The following is a 20,000-nucleotide window of genomic DNA, read 5'->3' as shown; positions in this document are numbered from 1 at the left end:
GTGCTGGTATCTCCACAGGTTTTGGCTTGCATAATTTGCAGATCATTATCATGCTGATAAATTGGGCCAGGGATACTCATCTGTCTTCACTGTCTCAGACATTGCTGCTTCTGACTAAGTGTTTGGTGCTGAAGATTAGACTTTCAGCAGCTTTATTTTGAGCAGTTTTATTTAAAATCTGCACACACGTTCTGATTTTAAATGCATTGCAATTTTTTTATTCTGTAACACATTTAACAGACTGTCATCCTATTGTGAATGAACACTACACCCAGCGTTGCCAGAATAAGGACCCCTGAGCTTAGAGTGTACTCAAGTACTGTAACAAGATGTACTTGTAATTCTACCCCTGCACGCAGCTTACTCCGAACATGAAGAACGACATATCCAACACAATTAACGAGTATGCAAGATTATTTTATTTGCTAGAAAATAAAAAATTAAATGGCTGACTTGGATATGAAAAATACACTTGCAAGTGCTCCTGAATCTCTCGGGAGTTCATTTGATCAATAAAGAAGAACCACTTTACGTTCAATGTCAAAGTCAATACACTATATTGCCACTTTATTTTATCCACATGGGTGAGGGCTGTTGCCATGGTCACCTAAATATGGCCATACCCCCTGACATTTCATTGCCATTCATGCATATTCTTAATGTATCAATTAGTGTTTGGTGTAAAAAATATTTATTATGTTGACATATCTATTATGTTGAGTACATAGAGGCCTCCAGAACATAGGAATGAAAGTCAAACCTCAACAGCTCATCTTGTTTTCCTTTTTTTGCCTTTTTTTAAAGGAGAGAACCTTTCAATGTCTAAGCTCTCAAGGTGAAACATATTCCCTTTTGCCTGAATTCAGATGACTGAAATGAAGGTTATTATAAGGGGTACATTAGAATGACTGATAATTATGCAGCCATGGGCATTTTTAATTAACAATATGTTGCATGTTGCGTTTCTCCTTCTCTGCCTCCCAGACTGTTGGTTCTGTGAGACTGTCTCCTCTAATTCCGGATTCCGAATGAAAATGCAAATATATTAAAAAGGATTATGAAATAAAGTTTTATTCAGAATGTATTTGCACGGTAGTTCAATTGAGCACAATTCGATTACCGCTCTAATATAATATTTTTATTTTGTTGCCTTTCTCAACCATGGAGTGATAGATCGATTCCTATTAGACTGCTATATTTTCAGAACTCAATCGCCATTCGTCCAGAAGCTGCCTGGAGTATCTGAGAACACTTAATAAACGGCAGGCTGTTATTGACTTCAATTTAGAGAAAGCTGCTGAATGTTTTTCTTCCATAGAGGCCTGGAGTACCTCCGGGAAATTCAGAATTGCCATAGGAAACATATTACCACAGGTCAGAACCTCCAGTTTAAAGGATTTATTGCCAAGCCCCTAATCATATTTCACCAATCTCTGCTCCCTTCACTCTCTCTTCTTTGGGGTTGAGTACAGCACTGATAGTCTTTCCATGTCAATATACTTTAGTCTTTCTCCAAGCTTCAGAAGCATGTTTTCAATTACAACTTTTGGGACACAGAATCCTCGCTACACCTCCGTCACATCTTAATTGAAAATGTACTCGATATTGCTATGTGTTGGGCCATGCAGTGTTTCCGTTTATGGCTGATCAGTCTACCCTCTAATGCATTTACTGGGTACTACAGGTGCTAAAACGAGTAACAAGCATGATGGAATACGTCCTTATTTTCAGCAGAAAAGCTTGTATTCCTTCTCATCTTAAGCCTCCTGGAAGAGAGCCATATTTCAAGTGCACTTAATTTAGAAGACAAGTAGCAATCACTCTCGATTACTTTGTTAAATCTCATAGGAACAGGCTGAGTGCACAGAAAATTTCCCCTGTGCATGAAAGAAAGAAAAACAAAACAGCATGTTTTACAGATACATCTTAGTTTGAACCTAAAAGTATAACAGAACCATCTACTCTCACATAACAAGTCTGCCTTACAGCCAAATGAGTCCATAAATCTTTAATACTGAATGTTATTGCTATTAGCACTGCATCTTTATGAGTTGGGCGATATAAACTTTTGCAGTTTTTATGATAGAAAGACTGTGGTGCAGCCATATTCAGCACAGCAGGACGCTTATCAACAGCAGCTCTGGCCTCCTTCTGTCAATGCTTAATTAATTTACTTGACAACTCCTTAATGGTTTCCAAAAGAAAACTCAAAATGCTGATTATGATTATCCAAAAAAAGGGCTTTTTTTTTGTCTGGAATCATTCAGCTGTTGCTATCTGCTTTGGTTAAAAGTCAGTCAGATTCAGGGTCTCGTGCATCTCTTTACCAAACATCAAACACTGACAAAGTCTCTTTTTAGTGCTAACTGTTGGCACAGCAACGCGAGGATAATGAATTCAGACGTGATTGGAATGTTAATTCTGCCAGGCCCATCACAGTCCCATATGTAAATGTAGCATTTTCACATGATGGAGGTTTTGTATGTATAAAGAATCCTTAAAAAAGGCGAAGTTCATTATTTTGATGAAGAATTACCCTCTTCTCATTGACTGACATAGTTGAACAATGCAGAGCACAGTGTCTGAAACTATGTGACTGGCAAGAACACACACTCTTTCAGAATTAAAATGAGTCACAAATCAGCCTTCAGTGCTTTCCAATTTGCACGGCCCAGCTAGAGCGAGGGCTACAGCTCATCTCTGATTGGCACTGGAGCCTTAGATTTCAGCTGCTGCTCCTCTGTTGGGATTACGGTTCACTACACCATAGATCATAGCCCCAACACTAGCATCGGCATTGCACTATTTCTAATAGGGACTGAAAATACTTGTATGTCGTAAGTTTAATGAGTTGGGTGACCACAGTGTAAATTCAAGAACATCATCTACAAGGCATTATCGATGAAGCGTCTCTGCTGACCCCATAGTTATTACATGTCTATTTCAAAGCTCTGGGGATTAATTAGAATAAGGCCAAAGTTGGACTGTCAACCAGCCTAAATCTTCTGTACTAGATGGCAAAATGCCAGAGGAGGTCGACAAATAATTAAGGTCATTAGTCTATGAAGGAGAAGAACAACCGAAGCTGTAGCACAAACATCAAACATGGAAGGAAGCATCAGTTCTGACAAGCAAAATCAATCACAATGAAAATAAGGGTCGTAAATATAATAAGCCAAGGTTTAGCACTGAGATACAAAAGACACATTTGGCAGGTCTAGGCGAAGAAATATTTAGCATATTTTGCTAAATAATTGACAAAATCATGCAGAATGATTCTGTCACAAATTGGTGGCAGGTGGATTTAAATATCTCATTTAATCTTTATTCAAATTAAATCAGAAGGCAGAATTGTGGTCATAGGATAGGCAAAGTTTAAATGATTAGACAGAGAGTGCAATACAGGCAAAAACACTGGTGCAATTAGAAAGGTGTTTGCCCTATCATCAGGAGATTGCAGGTTTCAATCCTAATGATGCCACCCGTGGCTGGATGTCTACAAAATTGTCTGTGATATCTGGGTGGGACAGCTGGCATACTTCTCCTGCCTTGTCAAACACACAGACATTAGCCAATCGTGGGTGTCTGTGAGTCTGTGTATGCAGATGAGGGTAGATAGAGCTTACCTCTGAGTGTATTGCGCTGCCTGTGACACATGGTGCGTTTGGTATCTGGGGTATGGTAGAGGAGAGCTTGCTTTCTGACATCTGACCAAAAAAAGAAAGCTGAAGATCAAAATCAGGAAAACAAAGTAACACTCAAGACTACAGGATGTCAAAAGCTTGTAAAGAACAGAGATGAATGAGCTATTTGAATACACTGATTAAATTGAGGCTAAACAGGAAACAGCTGTGCCAATGTTCAGGTGAGAACGAGAGCTGTAAAGTCTGTGCCGGATTCGGACCCGGATAAAGAACAGTGACACCAAACAACCAAACATGACAGATAGTGAATTGACAATTGGGTACCCTGTTCTACACTTATATGTTTATCTCATTAAGAAATAAAAAAATGGATGCGTAAACACTTCTGTAATTTCCTAGATTAACCGGAAAAGCTTTCACGGTTTAGTCCGAGACCTTTGTAGCTCATTATAAAACAGACAGGTCTGATCAGAGGGCAGCAGGAAGAACCCGAGCCGAGACTCACCTTTTCAACTTCCACTTCAGTACACTGTGCGATGATGAGGGTCGATGAGGGCGAGCAAGATCAGACAGCTACTAAATCAAACCCTTCCCCCACCCAAAAAATTCTTCGCAAAATAGGGCTTCATTATTAAAGGCTCCATCGATCCAGGAGCGCCCAAAAGCCTAAGAGCAGCATTTTGCTAATATGCTATGCTAAGCACAGACGATCCCAAAGCCAAGTCTCTTTCTCTCTCATACATTCACTCACTGTCTCTCCTTGATTACCTAATCACACTCCTTTACTGTACCACTGAACATGCATTATGATCAGCACTCTGCAGTAATCACAGTAATGAAGGGTGTATTAGTAGACTAGCATGAAATGCTATGGAGCACTGAAACTGTTATCGCAACTATGCTGACTTTTCTGGCGTCACTGTTTCCCCCTGCAGCCTACTGTGTCTCACTAACACCCTTCACTGTGACCGCTAAACACAGCAGCCCTGAAACTAGGTCACGGGGTGCCACAAATTTAATCTGCGCAGCCAGAGGACCAGGGGATGTAGGCCAGGGAAAAGTGCAGTATTGACACAGGCCATTTCACTCTTTCACTGTCCTCCATCTTCCACCCCCTCGGGTGCACTCATTCGCCACCCACAAACCAGGTCAACAAACCAAATCGGGCTCTCGAGCACAGACCCCACACATACTGTATAAAAACCGCAAAGAGACCTTGATCATCAAATACAGACTTTAGGGTCATTGGCTTTTTGCAAATCCAACATTTTAGCAGCACATATCCTGGTTTGTTGTGCAGAAAATCATAGCTTCATATTATGAACCACAAATGAGCTTGTTAATGGCTTTGTGTTATAAGCAATGACTGTAATGTCCTTCCATGTGGATCTTTATATATTATATGCTACATTAGCAAATCACAGGTCTTTCAGCATAATCCTTCCAATATGGTTTCCATCTGGTTTTCTATAAATTGTGCAGCTCGCGCTGTAAAAGTGAATGTTTATCCCTTTGACCTTTTCATGCATATGACCTCTATAATGACATTAGCACTAGAGTTGGCACCAGGGATATCAATTACCTTCACTGCTGGACCATTAAACTGGAGGCTTAACCAATCACCTTACGCCGTCTTAGACCCCAGCTGTGCTAATTTATACAGTTTCTTAATGCACAAAGCCTGCCCAGCTCCTGGCTCCTGGCTAAAGTGCCCTAAGTATCTCTTTAACTTGAAAGAGACAATTAGTAGCTTAATACTCTTTACAAAGAACCATTTTGTCCTGTTAGTTCAGCGAAGAGAAGGCAACACTTGTGCAAAGTCTCTCTGGTGATCCATCAGGTCAATTGGCTGGTTGTTACAAATGGAGCACGACAGAACAGTGCAGTGTAAAAAGAACTTGTAGTACAACCCAGTTCTTTAAATTCTCTATTAAAGGGTTAACCTTTGGACATTTACACAATCATACAGTAACGTAATAATGAAGTATATCCCATGTGCAGGACTGTATACGGTATAACCGTGCAGGAGTGGATACTGATCAACTCAGCTGGCTACCTAAAGTGTTTGTACTTCTTAGAATGCAGGGTGTCTCTTGTGTAATGTCACTATGCACTTAGTGACACTGAACATGACACAGGAACAGCTGACAGAGGGCCAACAGAACAGTTCATCATCTGAAACTGTCATCAAGGTACGCAGAGGTAGAATCAAGAGCTAAGAGGCTTGAGGTTAGACTAACAAACGTGTATTAATTAATTAATAAAGAATGGTCTGTTTGCGTGGAAATTTGTCACCATGACAACAAATGTCAAAGATAAATAAAAATACTTTAAAAATAATTAAAAAAAGAAAAAAAAACTTTTCCCCGAACCTGCACATCCTAGTCATCCAGGCTTTTAGCAAGCATCATTCTCAATGATGTCATAAGCACCACAAAGCTCTTACCTTATTGCCATTCAAATTAGTGACATACAATGGAAACAATTTTCAGCATACAGGAACATTTGGCACAACACACTCAGCTGTACAGTGTGTTTCTCTGCTTGATTTGCAAAACAGTGTCTTCGAACAGAGAGAGCGAGAGAAGGTGAGGGAGAAAGAAACCATTAACTATACTGTGGAAAAAAACAAGGGTGTGAAGAACTCTACATCTACATTCAAATGCCATCTAATCCTGTGAGATGAGCTGCTTCATGTCTCCTCTGCCTCTGCCTCTTTCTCTCTATCTCTAGCTGTTTCTTCCTTTCAAAACATTTCTTATAACCTCTCGAATTTACCTTAAAGGACAGGCACTACACAGTAAAATTCCTGTCTTTTCTTCAGAACGGCCGACCCCACAGACATTTGAAACATGTATCTCGTGTGCTAGTGTGCTTGTCTGGAGATCGGTCCGTGTTGATGTGCGTGTAAAAAGGGGTTATTAAATGCATTAAATGGTTTGCATTTATTTCGGTTTGTTTCAGTGTAACTGATTGATTTGATTCGGTATAATTTAAATGATATTATTTTTCTTTAACCTATATTACTGCAGGATATTTGTGAAGAGACAGTCCTCGCATTTCCATGTTACATTTAATGGTTTGGAAAGCCTCTCCGGGGGGTTAGGGGAGTTGAGGGGGGTGGTGATGGGGGGGGTGTTAGATGAGCCCCCATTGCAGTAGTGTTGTTTTATCTTAGTCAATGCAGTCCCAATAGAGCTTACTACAGAAGGAGAATGAGGATGTATGTTTGAGAGAGAGAGAGAGAGAGAGAGAGTGTGTGAGAGAGAGAGAGAGAGAGAGAGAGAGAGAGAGAGCAGAGTGTGTGGGTGTGTGTATGTGTGTGTGTGTGTGTGTGTGTGTGTGTGTGTGAGCGTATGTGATAAAGACAGAAACTGACGGCAGTTATCATGCAAAATTTGCATACTGAAAAAAAAGAAGATAGTATATATGGTTAAAAAACTAAAGAGGTACAACATGAACAAAGAGTAAGAAAGGAAGAGTTGGAGAGTGCAAAGACTCACCAATGTCCGCAAGAGAGAGAGAGAGAGAGAGAGAGAGAGAGAGAGAGGCAGAGCACAGAAGAAAGAGAGGAGGGGGTGGATGTGTTAATACACAGGAACACTGCATCAAACCAGTGCACTGCTCTGAGCGGGATGCGTCAGCAGTACATTCACGTTTCCATTGAAGGACAAAAGGAGGAGGTAGAACACAGAGGTTTGACTGCCTGCAACCCTGTCACATAAAGGGAAAAAGCGCGAGAGGATCCTGAATGCTGGGGATACGGTGAGGACCGCTGCTGCCACCACTGTCGCCGTGGACGGTCTTCTCCTCCGGGTGCATGTGTGCGCGTGAATCTCTCTCTCCGTCTCACTCTCACTCACTCACTCTCTCTCTCTCTCTCTCTCTTTCTCTCTCTTCCTCTCTCTCTGTCTCTCTCTTCTGCAGACCGCCAGGCAGTCCACAGCTCACAGGCAGAGCAGGCAAACTGCCACAACTTACTACCTCAAGAAGCAGGAATAAAAGAATACCGCAAGATCTTTACCGGAGCGAAGAAGTACGGAATCCTATTCAAGACAAGCACTCTGAAATCGACAGCATGTCACACAGCAAGATCAATTCCTCCTTTTTCTGACACTGAAGTGAGTGAGTGAGAGAGAGCATGAGAAAGAGAGAGAGAGCAAGAACACACAATCGCTAGAGAGAGCTTCACTGCTGCGATGCTGCTGCCCCCCTTCCTCCCCCTTCCTGCTTGCGCACCACCACCCCCGAGCCCCCCTCCAGAGAAACTGACGGATTATTGCTAACTGTGCACGCGGCAGTCTGCAGCTGCTACGGCAACGAGCAGGAGAATAGCGAGTTGAAAAAAGCAAGACGGAATGACCGCAATGTGCGTCCGTTGGCGTTTTTTGTGTTCGTCAGTGAACTGCTAATCGACAGGACAAGTGTCGATGGGGGATGAACAACAGCGTGTTAGTCTATAACAGGCAGGAAGGAATATCTGTAAAAGACTTGGGATTCCAGTCCCAACACTATTGCTTTTTCTTCTTCTTTTTCTGCGCTACTTGCAGTTTGGAAATGGAGTCTTGTGAAAAATGTTCAGCTGTATGCAGCGTCGGCTTCCAAGGACAATCAATGGGGGAGCTGAGAGGAGATCTTTTTCAATCTGACTGGATCCGTGCACCTGCTTAGCTCAATGGGCCTTACCTCTTGAATCAGTTTATTTAAACGTTGCATCCCTCTGGAATTCAAAGGAGCCATTTTGGCACGTCTATTCACAGTCCAGTTTACTTTTTTTTGAAAAATGTTGTACTGATCTTATTGAACATTGTCAGTGTTATGCAAATTAAAAAGGGACATTCAACAGAGAACTAATGATGTAAGTACACTCTTTTTAAACTTGTTTCTTCTTCTTTCATATTCCACCGTAATTTCTTTATTCTATAATCATTTGCCATGTCTCTTCCCCTCCCCTCTCTCTGTCTTTCTCTTTAACGGGCACAATACAGTACCATACTGCACTGTCAATGGAAAACAGAAGCAGTGTCTTGCTCAAGCCAGGGTAGGGCCACTGTTCTCCGTTCCCGAGCCGAATCCCCACATGATGTTGAATTATGAATGCGCCACATCATGAGTCTCTTGTGGCAGGTAACTGTGCACTGGAACGCAGCCCTGCTCTGTGCAGTCTACCTCATGGTGCGAGCGTGGAGTGTGTGCGCCACCCCCACCGGACCGCAGAACTGCCCAGCTGTATGCTCCTGCAGTAACCAGTTCAGCAAGGTGGTGTGTACCAGGCGTGGCCTGGTCCGAGTGCCCCCTGGCATTCCCACTAATACACGGCACCTCAACCTCATGGAGAACAGCATTGAGGTAATCCATGCTGACACCTTTCGACACCTCCACCATCTGGAAGTGCTGCAGCTTGGCAGGAACTCCATCCGGCAGATTGAGGTGGGGGCCTTCAATGGTCTCACCAATCTTAACACCCTGGAGCTCTTTGACAACCGGTTGACTGTAATCCCAAGTGGCGCTTTTGAGTACTTGTCTAAGCTGCGGGAATTATGGCTCAGGAACAACCCTATTGAAAGCATACCGTCTTATGCATTCAACCGTGTCCCCTCCCTCATGCGGCTGGATTTAGGAGAACTGAAAAAACTGGAGTATATCTCTGAGGGTGCTTTCGAAGGATTATACAACTTGAAATACCTAAACCTTGGAATGTGTAATCTGCGGGAGATGCCTGTCCTCACCCCATTGGTGGGGCTAGAGGAACTAGAGATGTCAGAAAACTACTTTCCGGACATCAAACCTGGATCCTTTCGGGGTCTGAAATCCTTGAAAAAGCTCTGGATTATGAACTCCAAAATCACCACCATGGAGAGAAATGCATTTGATGATGTCACAGCCTTGGTTGAACTCAACCTGGCCCATAATAACCTTAGCTCTTTGCCCCATGACCTTTTTGCACCCTTGAGTTACCTGGTAGAGCTGCACTTGCACCATAACCCATGGCGGTGTGACTGTGATGTGGTGTGGCTGGCTTGGTGGCTAAGAGAGTACATCCCTACCAACTCCACGTGTTGTGGCCGCTGCCATAGCCCTGCCCACCTGCGAGGACGCTACCTAGTGGAGGTGGACCAGACTACGTTTCAGTGCTCTGCTCCTTTCATCCTGGATGCTCCACGGGACCTTAACATATCTGCAGAGCGAGTGGCTGAGTTCAAGTGTCGCACAGCTCCCATGTCATCTGTCAGATGGCTTCTACCCAATGGAACAGTTCTGACCCATGGCTCCAATCACCCGAGGATATACGTTCTCAATGACGGAACTCTAAATTTTTCCAATGTTCTGCCATCTGACACAGGTGTGTACACCTGCATGGTGACAAACATGGCTGGAAACTCCAATGCATCAGCTTACCTGAATGTGAGTGCAGCTGAGCTCAACACTTCTGAGCACCTAAGCTATTTCACCACAGTCACTGTGGAAATAGTGGAGTCGACATCAGAGGAGGTGATTAAACCGAAGACGGTCACGGCCTCACCCTCCGTCTTCCAGCCTGTGTTTATCTCAACTCCAACTGTGCTACTGCAGACACCAAGACAGGTTAGCGTGCCAACTATCCGAGGAACAGTGCGCCCACCTGCCAGCTTAGACGAGGCGATGAAGACTACAAAGATCATCATTGGCTGCTTTGTTGCCATCACGCTGCTCGCTGCGATCATGCTAATTGCGTTCTACAAGCTCCGTAAACGACACCAACAGAGGAGCACGGTGGCAGCTGCCAGGACTTTAGAGATCTTTCAGGTGGAGGAGAACGTTCCTCCTACCACATCGGGAACAACTTTACCAGGAGAGGGTGGGAGTCTGAGAGATCGTAACAACACCTACAAATCCAGCTACAGCACCTACAAACCAGCACACTCTGCTTCCTGGACAGACAACAGCATTAGCAATTCTCTACTTCACCCTCGGCCCCTAAACATCAGCACCATCCAGGAATCCTACATGCATAAAACTCACACCAAGGAGAAGGTACAGGAAACCCAGATCTAACATTCCCATAACCTTCTCCTCCTTCTACCCTTTTTTTTCTGTTCCTCATGAAAACATGCAATAGAATGCACAAAGGAAAGACAGCGATTACTTTTGTACCCAGTGCAAAAATGAGACTGTTTTTCTTGTACATGCTTATATATAAATATATGAATATAAATATATAAATTAATCCACTATGGGGTGATAAGAGAAGCAGATTATATATATAAAAAAAAAAGGAAAAATGAATTTAAAACTATTTTCTAATGTGTAACTTCTATTTAAGACGGAATAATGAAGATAATGACATTACACTGCAGATGCGAAACAGATTTGTTTGAGAAGTCTGTGGTTTTTAGACCATGCTAGATAATAATCCAGTAACATTTCTACATAACTGTCCCCAAAATAATATTTACAAGTTTCTCTTGTAAGAGCACCAAGAATTTGTAATGTGCCAAATGTTATACATGAAATTTGGGTTGAAGAATTATATGGACAAAACAATGCAAGACATAGTTGCAAAAAAAAAAGAAACGAAAAAAGAAAAATACAAAAAAAAAAGAAAAAAAGTTCTCCTGAGTCTGCTGAGTCTCAGTAGCTATCAGCCAAATGGTTTTGGTCTCTTATGTGCTTTTTTCAGTGAGTGCTTTTGCAGTTTAACTTCATATTTAAGGAGAATCCCCAGTGCTGAACAAAACACCTACAGTGTTTTCATAAGTGTTCCTGGATACAAATCAACATTGATTCTTCATTCACTACTGGGGATTTTTCTATGCAGTTTGTTTTGTTTTGTATTGAACCTGTGTCTCAGCAAGAAGCAGTGAGGTGATCTGATTCCTGCTTTATTTCCCTCCTTAATTCCCCTTAAGTCTCTTTAGGATTTTTTTTTTTTTTTTGGTGGGGGGGATTTGACAAATTTACCAACAGTAGCTCTGACCATTATCCTCTCTGTAACTGGTCCCAATTCTTCTAAGATCCCAAATGCTTTCTTAAGACTTGAGCGGCTTTTAGGGCTAAAATATAGTTAAAAATGTTACAACAGTTGCCTCAGATTAGTAGTGTAAGGGCTGAACAGGACGTTTATTTGCAACACTGCAGAGATAGTTGCAATGTCACGATGGTTTGTTGCAAGCTGTTAACATTATCATGACTGCTTACGATATATCTAAATTTTTTTTTGTTTGTTTCCTTTATCGAGAAAGGGTATACAAAAGAATGTTTGACTTCTAGGCTGTCCTCAATGGTGATCATTCAAACAGTGAAATTTCATTTGTCCTTATTTTAAGCAACACTATTTTTATGAGGAGTCTTCAGAGGTTACAACAATAAAACATTTGGTTTGTATTTCTCTAAAGATAACTCTTTGCTCTCGCCTTTTTTTCCCCACTTCTGTACACAGTGGTAGAAGTTGTAGAAGAATTGTAAATGGAAAGACAAACCGCTCTCTGTCAGACATCATTTTTTTTTGGGAATGCGCCAGATTTGCGTCTGCAGGTCCAGTGCACAGAATTTTCATGGCACATTTTGCTTCTCCTTCTTCTGTGGCAAAACGGCTTGCTGGGAAGATTCTAATCTTTGCCAAAGCGGCGATAGCATATGGTCCCGTCTATTAAGAGTGAATACTACGTTCATGACACAAAGGTGCAGCACTGACATTAAAAAAAAAAATGTAGTCTGCTTTTCGGACACAATAAATACAATGCAATAGGCAGACTTTTGCTAGGATCCTATCCCCCCCCCGTCATTATGGCACTTAGAGCTCAGGTAACACAACTCCATTTGAAGCACTGGACTAATAAGGTTAAGTGCGGCTTTTAATATCATCCATTATTGATCTTGTTAACCTGTGCACATAGAAAATTAGGTATGGAGTGCATGTGTGTGTTACATCAAGAAAGTGTATGTGAATGACATTCAGTGCCGTTTTATGACTCCCTTTTACAGTGTAGTCTTGTAAACTCAACAATGCATATAATTTTTCTTTTTTTTCCAACAGCGAAACTTCTATTGCTCTAGAACATTTTGAATGCCTCCTTGGGCTATTTGTTTTTTTCTTTTGTTTGTTTGTTTGTTTGTTTGTTTGTTTTTTCCTTTAGTGAGTGACCTTTAATATGATTACAGTGGCTTACGTTCATATTATGCTGCCTCGGCATTTCAGGCAGATTCTTTACAACATTCTATGTTGACTCTCTGTATATGCCGAATATTAAAACATTTCTTCTGATGCCATGCAACGTAGAGTCTGTTTTAGGCTTGAATGGGTGCTAAAGTGCTATTACGCTGTACATTTTTAGCATGGACGGGAAAGGGGAGAGGGTGCAGTCTGTAATCAGGGGCAGAATGTCTTCCAAAGCTGAGCTGCAGTAACCCAACATTAGCGTACACACACACACACACACACACACACACAGCAATTTATTGCCCTCTCAGGATACTCAGGCCGTGGTACTCACACCCCTTATGTAGTGCTGCATCACACACATTACACACAAACAGCTACACACCAGGCTAATTAACCAGTCTTGCAGTTTTCACGTTATTTACAAGAAAATGGTGCAGCATAGTGTCTGTGGCTGATGAGGCTTGTAAATTTAATTTGTAATATCACGAGGATTTGTTCTGCATAAGTTGATTTTACTTTCTCTCAACACTAGAAACAATAGAACCAAGCACCAGGAAGTAGTTTCTTTTCTTTACTGGACAGTTCATTTCGGTTTAAAGCAAGACACTGTGGGTGAATAGGGGGGAGCACAGTAATCATCACAGTTGTTATTTTTTGCTGGTTCATTGCTGAATATTTTTTTTATGCTGCTCAAATTAAATATTTATTTCTCTATGAAAAGGCTCTCAAGAGAAAACAAAAGTCTTTCAGAGAAAGGTTTGTTGGAAAAAAAATCATTTCTTTATTGTTTAATCAAGAATATAGCATGCACTGTGTACCAGGTTTGAGTCTACAATCTAAAGTAGTAGAGTACTCACAAGTACTCTTGTGGTTAGAAACTGGAGTGAAAAGTTCAAATTTCCTGATTGCGGGTCATCTCAGATTTTCAGAGTCGTCTTAGATTCTGAATATAAAATAAAACAAAACAATGAAGCTTGTTTTTCCACTCTGGTAAGCATGGTTTATGAGAAAAATATTGACATGTATATTATAATGCCATATACATTGACTTGTACATCAGCATACAAGCTCAGCAGAAATATATGACAGGACATGATTGTGCTGAGGGGGCGGAGCTTACTCCCTCCTCTATGTTGTTGAGCTGGAAATAGTTGGAATGGAGGACACACATTTCTCTTTTTATTCTATTTCATCCAAGCAAACTGAGAAACGATTCCCATGACCAAAACTGTCATTTTTTTTTTTCCTGTACTGTCTTACCCTGAATCTAAATGTTTGAGTGACATGTGCTTGTAGCTTCCACACAACAACATGGCGTTTGCCTCGTGCAATCCATCCCTTTTAAGCTCAACAGGAGCTACCGAGTCTAGATTGCAAGGCAAGCTTCTGCACGCTTTTGACACCCATCATTATAATGCATGTCAGACACAAAAAGGTGAAGTGGACCCTGAAATTCAATAGCACATGAACAGAGATTCTAATTTGGTTGCGAATAGGCTTAATTTGACGGTTCTGTCAGATCTTTAATGGGCACAGTCTGTGTGCGTGTGCTTCTATTGTCCTGTGCGACATCAGCTTGTGTCATTAGGCTTATCTTTTTGCTTGCATTCTTCCTCTCCTTTTTTTATGATGCTAATTGACTTACCATCATTGACTTTCCGTGTCAACACTACTGCAGCAAGGGGCTCACTTTAAGGATGTGCGTGCTGAGGAAGGAGGCTACTATTTGATGGCCTCTCCATGGGAAACTTATCACTGGCACAATTATCCTGACAGATTCGAGAATTGCTTTTTCTTCCTTCTTTTGCAGCCTGATATGTTGGTTTTCTGCAGTCTGATAGATAATCATGAGGAGCGAGATGGAGTAGGGTGGAGAGGAGCTCACAACAGATGTTTATCAGTTAATGAAGTGTCTAGGTTGGGCCGGGGTGGTCTTTTTCTCTATTTGGTGTGGACACTCTGACCGCCATCTTGGCCAGATCTGATTTGACATGTTCCAAGGACTGGCGACTGACAGAGATGTACTGTAGGTAAAATACAAAAATAGGACAGCTCATGTTTTATTCAGTCATACCCAGAGTTCCATATTGTCATTTCAGTGATACTTAAATATGCATGATACATTGGTGTGACCATTAGGAAGTATATCGGTTCCTTATGATTGAAGTTCATTAATTTAATGACCCTTAAAAAGGATTCATATGATTGGCTAAGAACTCATCACGACAAGTATTACCGTTGCTCAATGTATGCAATAAGTAAATGAAATTAAGTGCTGTAATTATATTTTATTAATGTAATTTGTTTTGCTTTATTGCCAGTCAAAAGTACTGGGACTGTCATGTCAAGGCAATTTACAGTCAATATGACTAATATGAAATTTTCATGAAAGGGTTCAACATATGGTTGGGTTAGGGTTTAGGGTTAAACATATTTCACCACTTTTACATTCAAGCAAGACAAGATTTGTGATCATTTTTTTCCATATTTGTCTAACAGAGATGTTTTTTTTTTCCCATAGAAAATGTTATTCCTTTTCTATTTCTTTTTCATACAAACCAGCAACCAAAAGCAAATTTACATTTTTGGGATAAAAAAAAAAAAATAACCCAGCACAAACAGCAAAATTCTTTCTAATCAAATTTCAAGACTGAGCAGGTTTGGATGGATGGAGCCATGTGCTCTGACAGACAAGACAAATGAAAATGTCTTTCAAATTTCATTTCAGAGAAAATGAAACATGTTTAATTTTATGTGATGTGGTTATAGCAGTATTCACTTGGTGCAGGTATTACATTATGTGTTACACTAGAGACCAGCCATATGAGATGTCCTAATTTTATACGTCAGCGCTTGCTCACAAGTGTACACCGTGTGGACAAAATCAGGACTCTGAAGTAGATCAGGTTTTAATAGCTATAGCAGCAGGTTTGTTTGATATTGAGTAACGTTCTGAGTAATATCACATCGTTTCAGATTCATGGCATCAAAAATGTTCACTGCAGAAATGTAAAAAATGACGAGTCACAAGATGTATTTATATATTCATTTTTTTTCATATACACCTCAGCTATATTAAGCTTTTTATGGTTAAAGGTAAGAGAGCGCGTGAGAGAGCAAGAGTGAGAGAGAGAGAGAGAGAGAGAGAGAGAGAGAGAGAGAGAGATAGTGTCCTCAGAAGGACAGGAATATCTGACATTTTTGACATTCACTGTCCCCAGTGTCCCCAAAAAACTGCTTTCTTTCCATTGGGGCAAAAAAACCCACAATAGTTTCCTTCCTCGGTTATTATTATTATTATTATTATTATTATTATTATTATTATTATTATTATATTTTATATAATTTATATATATATATAATTATTATATTATTATAAATTGTAATTAATTTATTATTTATTTATTTTTTTAATTAAGGTTAACCAAAGTGTGCTGCATTATTTTTTTGTATTTTCTATTCTTAAATCATGTAGCACATTAGAGGTGTTATATATTTCTTTTCTTCAAATGAAAACAAATATCACGTTGAGTTCCCAGTGAATTAGTTACTTGATCATTATATCTAATAATTAACTAGAGCATTCTGTTTTATTATACAAGCCAATCTAGTAACAAATAAGCTGTCATCTCACATGAAACTGACCACTGTTCTGAAACATCATTCAAGCTAATCTAGACATTAATGCATGACTGCTAGACTGGGAATGACATGATTTCCCTTAGCAGCCCAGCACAAAGCAATGAGATGCGGTGTCAGTGCAGTGTTAACCCAATATCCATGATTTATCTAAAAATAAATGTAAGAACATTTCACACATATTAATTTGTAATTGAATCCTTGGGGCCCGTCTGAATGTTTGTTACCACTGGCAACATTTTCTGCACAATAACCTCATTAAGCCCAATATTCAGAGAAAAATAATGCCCTGATTATGCAGGACATGTTATGACATGGAGACGATTAATATTTCTATTTCTATGCCAAGATTAAACATCGAGTGAACTTTTTAAAATGTTATGCAGCCAGGGGGGGGGAATGGGAAGACATTTTGATTGATGAATGATGATACATTATGCTGCCAGTTAATTAGTCTTTATGAAAGTATATATAATAATAAATTGCCGACTTGGTGTATATATGTACAGTAAATAATATGCTGTGATCATTCCAGTCGAGCGGAACTTAACCAAATGGACTCCTTGCGTTCAGTTATGATTAGATGCTTATTCATTTGACATTATTTACATTCCTTAGTGCAGTGAGACAGCAAGTTTTGCTTCATTTGTCTCTAATGGGACATCACAAAGAGTAAAGTATTAAGGGCTCACCATTTTCTGTAAGAAATATATTAAAAATATAATATATTATATATATCTAAAGCCAGTGTGATTTTAGGAGACAGTGGGCTTTTTAACGTACATCACCATTTTAGCATTTCTAATCCAGGATTAAACATCTATTTAGAATGACTGAACAGACAGATAACCAAAACCAAAAGATAAATAAATAGATAAAAAAAAGCACACTCTTTAAATGAAATGGCTAACGTACATAATATTTATAAACCTTTGCACTGTACGAGGTGAGACAGACTGACATTATGAGTTAAAAAAAAAAAAAACAATGTTCCCAACAGCACATGCTACTTTTCAGTAAACACTGTGGTACTATATTTGCTTAGAGTCAGGTAAGGATTGCAGAAACGGATGCAAGTGCAGTATGAAGAAGTTTTATTTAAGAAACTGGCAGGAAAATCCAAAACACCATCCAAAAAAGTAATCCCTAAACAGGAAGAGGTCAGGAGATCAGCAAACATCAACAATAGAGCAAAATCCAGAATCACAGACAAGCAGCAAACAACCAGATAAACAATAGAAGGAGACCTGAGCTTGGTATGATCAAGTATGTACACACTTCATTGTGAGGCATTAAAATAGAGTGTGGTGGTTGTGTAGAGGTATGGGTGTGTGATTAGTAATCAGGTGATTGTGAAAGAAAATAGGTCAGTGGTTGTTGGGGAGTGTAGTCTTGTTCTGGAAAACATAGCTGGTGGTGAATGATGGATGTAATCCAACACTTAGGTGATCATTTCTTTAAGCCTTTCTCTTTGCAAGTGTACTTACACGAACGTCACTGATGTCATCTTCGGGAGCACCTGGAGACCCGACGGCAAAAAATACCGTCATTGCAAGTGTAGTGAAAGAACCAGGAACACAGGTGATGATGAATGATCTCACTGAACACCTATGAAAGATGAGAGATTTTGGAGTAACTGAGGGAATATCTTTTTTGAGCGGATAGTGATCATTCCTCCAGTACAGTTCCACAGACTAGTTCAAGCCCAACATCTTACTACATCCCCTTTAATTTGTCATTAGTGTGAGCGACTGTACAAAATAATCTCAGATCCAATATTTTTGTTAAATACATTTTGTCTTAGATGTTTGTTTCATGTCTTCTGTCTTCACACACTAAACGTCATGAAAGGAAGTAACATTTTTTTTTTAATAAAGACAGAAGCCAATACCTACAGAAGTAGGTATGGTCATGGCAAATCTTTTGATGGCAAATCTTTTGATTTGATTTATAAAAGCCATTGCATTCATAATATCAAATCTGCTCACTGTAGAATTACAAAGGACATTTTTATAAAGGCAGGGAAAAAAAAAAATCTGCTCTGATCACAAAAAGGACTTTTGCAGCATTTATTTTTTTTAAACTTAGCTTCTATGAATGAAGCCTTTATATCTGGACTTGTGATGTAAGAGTTCAAGACTGTGGGCATTTTGCGGGGGCATTTTTTGCATTTTTTGGAGGGCCAGTGATTTGGCTGATCCCTACAAACAAATAAATAGTAAAACAAAAAGCCCAAATATTTTCTTTTGGTTATAAAAGCTAAGGTTCAGGTCAAATTACTGTAAGCATAGCAATTATTAATTAATTGTAACTAGTAATTATGTCAATAGAAGGTCCTCATATGGACAGTAAAACCAGGTCTGTAGTGAGTTAGACGTTTATTAGTTGGCTATCAATAATAATTAAGTATTATGTAATATGTATTATGCAGTCCAATCTAGTAACTAATAATCAGAAACCGAAGCTCCACCCTTGAATTCATAAAAGCAACACACAGGAGGACATGAAATGCGCAGGAAAATCACAACAATTATTGATTTGCTTCAGGACTGTATTATTTATTTTCTAAAAAAAAAAAAATCAATTTTGTTTTACAGAACTCCTTCACATAAATACTTTTGCACAGTACAGTATGTACAGTATGTGCATACACAGAACTCCTGGCATATTAGATTTTCTGAGGTATACTGATAATAAATTAATCCTCTATAATTCCCCATCTCCCTTAATTTTATTAAAAGACTCCACATAGGGCTAATTGATACATTAATCACCTGCTTCCAAAATCTGTTGTTCACGATAAAGCCTAGAATCTTGTTGTGAAACTGTCTGATCCAGCTTAATCATCCCTTACCATCTGGCCGATGCACCCTTGGCATTTGTAACAATTTACTTAAGCTAACCAATCTGGAATTTCAGAAAGCTGTTATATAATAAAAGCTGAGCTACACTCAAGAACGGTGGATTATCACTTTCAAGGGTAGAAGTCATTTGTTTAAGGTCAACCTACATGTAATTTAGTGAAGACTGGTCATGATTTTGAATGGGAGAGATAAACAACTCTACTACCTATCAGAAAATTGCTGTTACTATTATGAAAGCAGGATGCCAGGGTCTCAGCATCGGTTTATAGGAATACGCTCACTGAAAGACGTGATTTTTATATAACTCAAGTGCTTCGAATCTGTAATCATGCTGTGTTTCCTGTGAAAAAACAAAACAAAACAAACACAGTCAACAGGAAAAGCCGCTCATCCTGTTAGCTCGTTCTAGGTCTTTTTTTGAAACCACACAAAAAGTATAGTTCTCTCGTGGTTTCACACTTTCTGTAATACTAGAAATAAATAGACTAAGCAAACAAATTCCAAAAGAAATTAAATATGAAGAAAGTTATTCAGATTTATTAACCCACAACCGTATTGCACTTGAGCCTCCTCAATCACTGCCGATGATGTGTTATGGATGTGCCAGAGAAGTGGGCTTAAATAAATTAGCCCCAGTGTAGACTGAAATCTAGAGGGCTTTGCACTAAATGTAATTACTTGACACAACTGTCAGCAATACATCGTGTAAAT

At 39.7% G+C, this 20,000-nt stretch overlaps 1 protein-coding gene across 1 annotated transcript; it reads left to right on the top strand.

Moving 5' to 3' along the window:
* Positions 1–7,234: 7,234 nt before the first annotated feature.
* Positions 7,235–16,010, top strand: lrrc4.2 (leucine rich repeat containing 4.2). The gene is made up of 3 exons (XM_058387117.1): positions 7,235–7,409; positions 7,572–8,502; positions 8,633–16,010. Exon 3 carries the CDS (start codon positions 8,742–8,744, stop codon positions 10,677–10,679), a length of 1,938 nt encoding a protein of 645 aa, XP_058243100.1. The 5' UTR covers positions 7,235–7,409; positions 7,572–8,502; positions 8,633–8,741; the 3' UTR covers positions 10,680–16,010.
* Positions 16,011–20,000: the final 3,990 nt, after the last annotated feature.

Source organism: Hemibagrus wyckioides, linkage group LG04 (genome assembly GCF_019097595.1).
Source record: "Hemibagrus wyckioides isolate EC202008001 linkage group LG04, SWU_Hwy_1.0, whole genome shotgun sequence".
Taxonomy (NCBI): Eukaryota; Metazoa; Chordata; class Actinopteri; order Siluriformes; family Bagridae; genus Hemibagrus; species Hemibagrus wyckioides.
This window is presented reverse-complemented; position numbering and strand designations above follow the sequence as displayed.